The sequence below is a fragment of the Sinocyclocheilus rhinocerous genome, unplaced genomic scaffold (genome assembly GCF_001515625.1).
Source record: "Sinocyclocheilus rhinocerous isolate Xijiao unplaced genomic scaffold, SAMN03320098_v1.1 scaffold672, whole genome shotgun sequence".
NCBI lineage: Eukaryota > Metazoa > Chordata > Actinopteri > Cypriniformes > Cyprinidae > Sinocyclocheilus > Sinocyclocheilus rhinocerous.
The window spans coordinates 590,093-593,615 of NW_015624650.1; the positions used below are offsets into that span (position 1 = coordinate 590,093).

Consider the following 3,523-nt stretch of genomic DNA (forward strand, 5'->3'; position numbering starts at 1 on the left):
GTGGGGACTTAAACCTGAATACACACCAACTCATGGGGACTTGTGTCACTGTACATGGGTACAAAAGCTTATAAATCATACAGAATGAGAATGAGAGTTTTTTTTTTGAGATTGTAAAAATGCAGAACGTTTTCTGTGAGGGGTAGGTTTAGGTGTAGTGTTGGTGAAGGGCGATAGAAAATATAGTTTGTACAGTATAAAAACCATTATGCCTATGGGGAGGCCCTACAAGGATAGTGAACCAGACATGTGTGTGTAGGGCTGGACAATAATTCAATATCAATATGTATCGCGATATAATTTTTTTCAATAACGGTGATATTCAGAAATCATTCTAATATGCTGATTTGCTGATTATCAGTATTTAAAACAGTTGAGTACATTTTTTTTTCAGGATTCTTTGATGAATAGAAAGATCCAAAGATCAGCATTTATCTGAAATAAAAAGCTTTTGTAACATTATACACTATTCCATTCAGTATAATTTTTATAATTTTTTGGGGGAAAGAAATTATAGAAATTAATACTTTTATTTAGCAAGGATGCTTAAAATTGATCAAAAGTGATGATAAAGGCATTTATAATGTTACAAAAGATTTCTATTTCAGATAAATAGTGTTCATATCGATATCGGAATTATATCGTATCGACCGAAATTAAGAAATATATCGTGATATCAATTTTGGCCATATCGTCCAGCCCTATGTGTGTGTGTGTGTGTGTGTGTGTGTGTGTGTGTGTGTGTTTGTGTATAGACAGATATAGGTGTGTCGATGAATGTTCCAGTTTCAACCTCTTGTCAGCATTTGCGATGCAGTAGTGAACCTTCCAGTGTGAGATTGAGAAGATCTGGAACATCTGTGTTGTCAAAAGTGATTTTGAACCTTGCTAAAGACTATTGTCTATTGGTTGTTGTTGTTATTATTTAATTTTATTTCTATGCAGGACATACATAAACACATGAGTTTGTTTAAGCCATAAAAAAAAAAAAAACTTATAGCAAGGACAACTAATTGTGACAACTACAATGTGTTTTATGAAAGCAAATGAGAAACACTGTGCTAATTAGGAAATATTCTGTCTTGCCATTCTATTCTTACCTTTCTAATAATCGGAACCGCATCCTTTTGTCCCTGGTGATTACGTCCATTCTTTGTAAAGCTATCTGGAAGAAATCTGTAGCACAATAGCAGTTCATCTTTGGTCTTTGGTCCATCCAGTCATGTTGAGTATAATGATAAAGTAGCATAGATACGATTACTCCTAAATAGAAAAATGTGTTATTACAAGTGCTAAATGTGAGAGTTAAATGTGTTAAAAGAAAGTGTAATAAGTGGTTAGCCTGTCAAATAAAGCAATAAGCCCCAAGAACGCGAAGCACGACGTGAAGCGGAGTGCCTAAAACCCCCTTAGCTGTTATAAATTCACTGTAAACCACGGCTTCACGGGGCTTATTGCTTTTATAAAACAGTTAGTCCATATACGTAGTAAGGTTTCACAGAATAAAAAAGAGCAAATAAAGTGTAATGATATAAATAAAAACAGTATTCTTCCACCAAACAATGTAGTTCCTCAGAAACAGTTGTGGTTCCAACAAAGTGGTTGCCGAGCAACACACAGAAGTAAACAAAGGTGTAGGTTTGTAGTGTAATTTACAACAGCTTTGAACGCGGCTCAACCAATCAGAATCAAGGACCGGAACTATCCGTTTTATAAACTTGTGTATAGCACCTACAGCTCTGCAGATCATAAGATTCCCAACACTAGAAACAAATGGCTTAAGTTGATTTTAAACAAGACTATGGAACTGTTGATGTTTGAACTGTTTGATGCTAACAGTTTCAGGAGCATTTCAGCACATATTTATGAATTCATCATAATGTAATGCAGCGGTGCAACAAAAATTTGCATTACTGAAGAATGAGGCAGATTAAAAACTGCACAGTACATGGCACAACTGTAATTCCTTAGCCTGTGTCTTAATGAAGGAAAGCTCCAAAATGTGTGACTTTTAGTTCACGTTAGCTTTGAAGTTAGCATCAGTATACTAGTGTACTCCTACATTTGACTGGTAGAAAATATACACATTTATTGTGTTAACATTTATGGCCACAGATCAAAAATAGTTAAGTAATATTATTTTTTGTCCAATCAAATGCTCTCTAGAATGAAGGCCCCAATATACTTCAAATTAAATCGAAGAACAAAAAGGTGTGATGTCATTTTGAACAAAATCTGGGCAAAACAAGTGTTTTTGGAGTTTGTATCAGTGGTTCAAAACAGTTTGTCAGCACAAACTTCTCAAAAAACTTTGCGCAGCTGTTAAACACCTTCAATGGAACAACCTTTTTCGATACTTTATTTCCCAAATATTAAGCAAAACACACTGTATTAAAATATGATATGAATCTTTGAGGTATTTGCTAGTAGCTTAGAAGACAAAGAACAAGAACACATCACACAAATGGTGTTTGTTGCGACCATTTTTATATCTTCTGTGCACAATTTTGTGAGTGGAAATTAATATTCTTTTCAATGTTTTTTTTCTCCATGAAAAACATCATCATCAGTCTGAAATAAAACAATTCACTCTTTGTCCTTTCACAGGCATAAAGTGAGGAAATTTGCATCTTTACATGAAGTCCACATTTCATTCTGTTCTCAATCACATTCATTCCACGTTTTCTCTCTATATATTTATATATACTTTTAGTTTGTAGAAAATCAGTTTCTGGTCATTTGAAACCAGGCCATAAGAATCAAAACAGAAGAAAATTCCTTCTATACATTTGTCCATTCATTTTTGCGCATTTTGTCTTCACCCTCCAGCGGTTTTCCTCCCTTCATCCAAAAGGACTCAGCAACAGAGTGGCGAAATCGAGGAGGACTACAATCACAGTCTGATCTGAGGAAAGAAAACAACAAAGTTCCAGCGACACACCTTTGATGCCCCCCTTAGTCTCTGAGGAACACGGGCAGAGGAGCGACAATATGAGCGCGTGCTTTTGAATGTGTCTGCTGTCGTGTCGGGGAGGGCACAAAGTAGTCAGTAAGTGGCTAATGATGTCGGCATTGACGGTTGTCATGGTGACTGCGTGGGTGGGCTGCTCTGGGCAGAGCTTGGAGAAAGGGAGGGGCTACAACTGCCTGGAGGGGCGCCGGCGGCCCGTGAACTGATCCCGCCCGAGGAACTCTCCAAACCCTCAGAGTTCTCCAACATCTCCTGGATAAGAGGAGGCATGGAGCCGGGAATCTCCATCTTCAAGGTGATCACACGCTCTGCCCCTGTGAGAGATGAAAAATTTTGTTTTAATTTTATTTTCAAGTAGCTACACATTTGTCTTGCAGTAAAATACAGAGTTCTGGCATGAAACTCTAGATGGCGCAGTCCGATAGGTCTAACTCAATCTGACCTAATGACATCATTATCACATGGCACAGCTGATTGGTTATCTCCTGTATCGGTAGCCAACGAGCTCGCTGCTCAACATTCAAATATATGACTAGTGCTTGCCGTAGCAGT

The 3,523-nt window shown here is 37.2% G+C and overlaps 1 protein-coding gene across 7 annotated transcripts in view; it reads right to left on the minus strand.

Annotated features, from left to right (window-relative positions):
* Nucleotides 1–2,831: 2,831 nt before the first annotated feature.
* The window catches only part of LOC107745620 (retinoic acid receptor alpha-A-like), a 124,324-nt gene continuing 123,632 nt past the window's right edge, over nt 2,832–3,523 (minus strand). For 4 of the 7 annotated variants that reach the window (XM_016559554.1, XM_016559560.1, XM_016559546.1 and 1 more), the window contains one exon: nt 2,832–3,285. In XM_016559554.1, coding sequence (XP_016415040.1) covers nt 3,083–3,285 — 203 coding nt within the window. In that variant the 3' untranslated portion in view covers nt 2,832–3,082. The remainder of the gene's footprint in view (nt 3,286–3,523) is intronic. The other 3 variants (XM_016559541.1, XM_016559564.1, XM_016559571.1) reach the window with 1 other exon arrangement.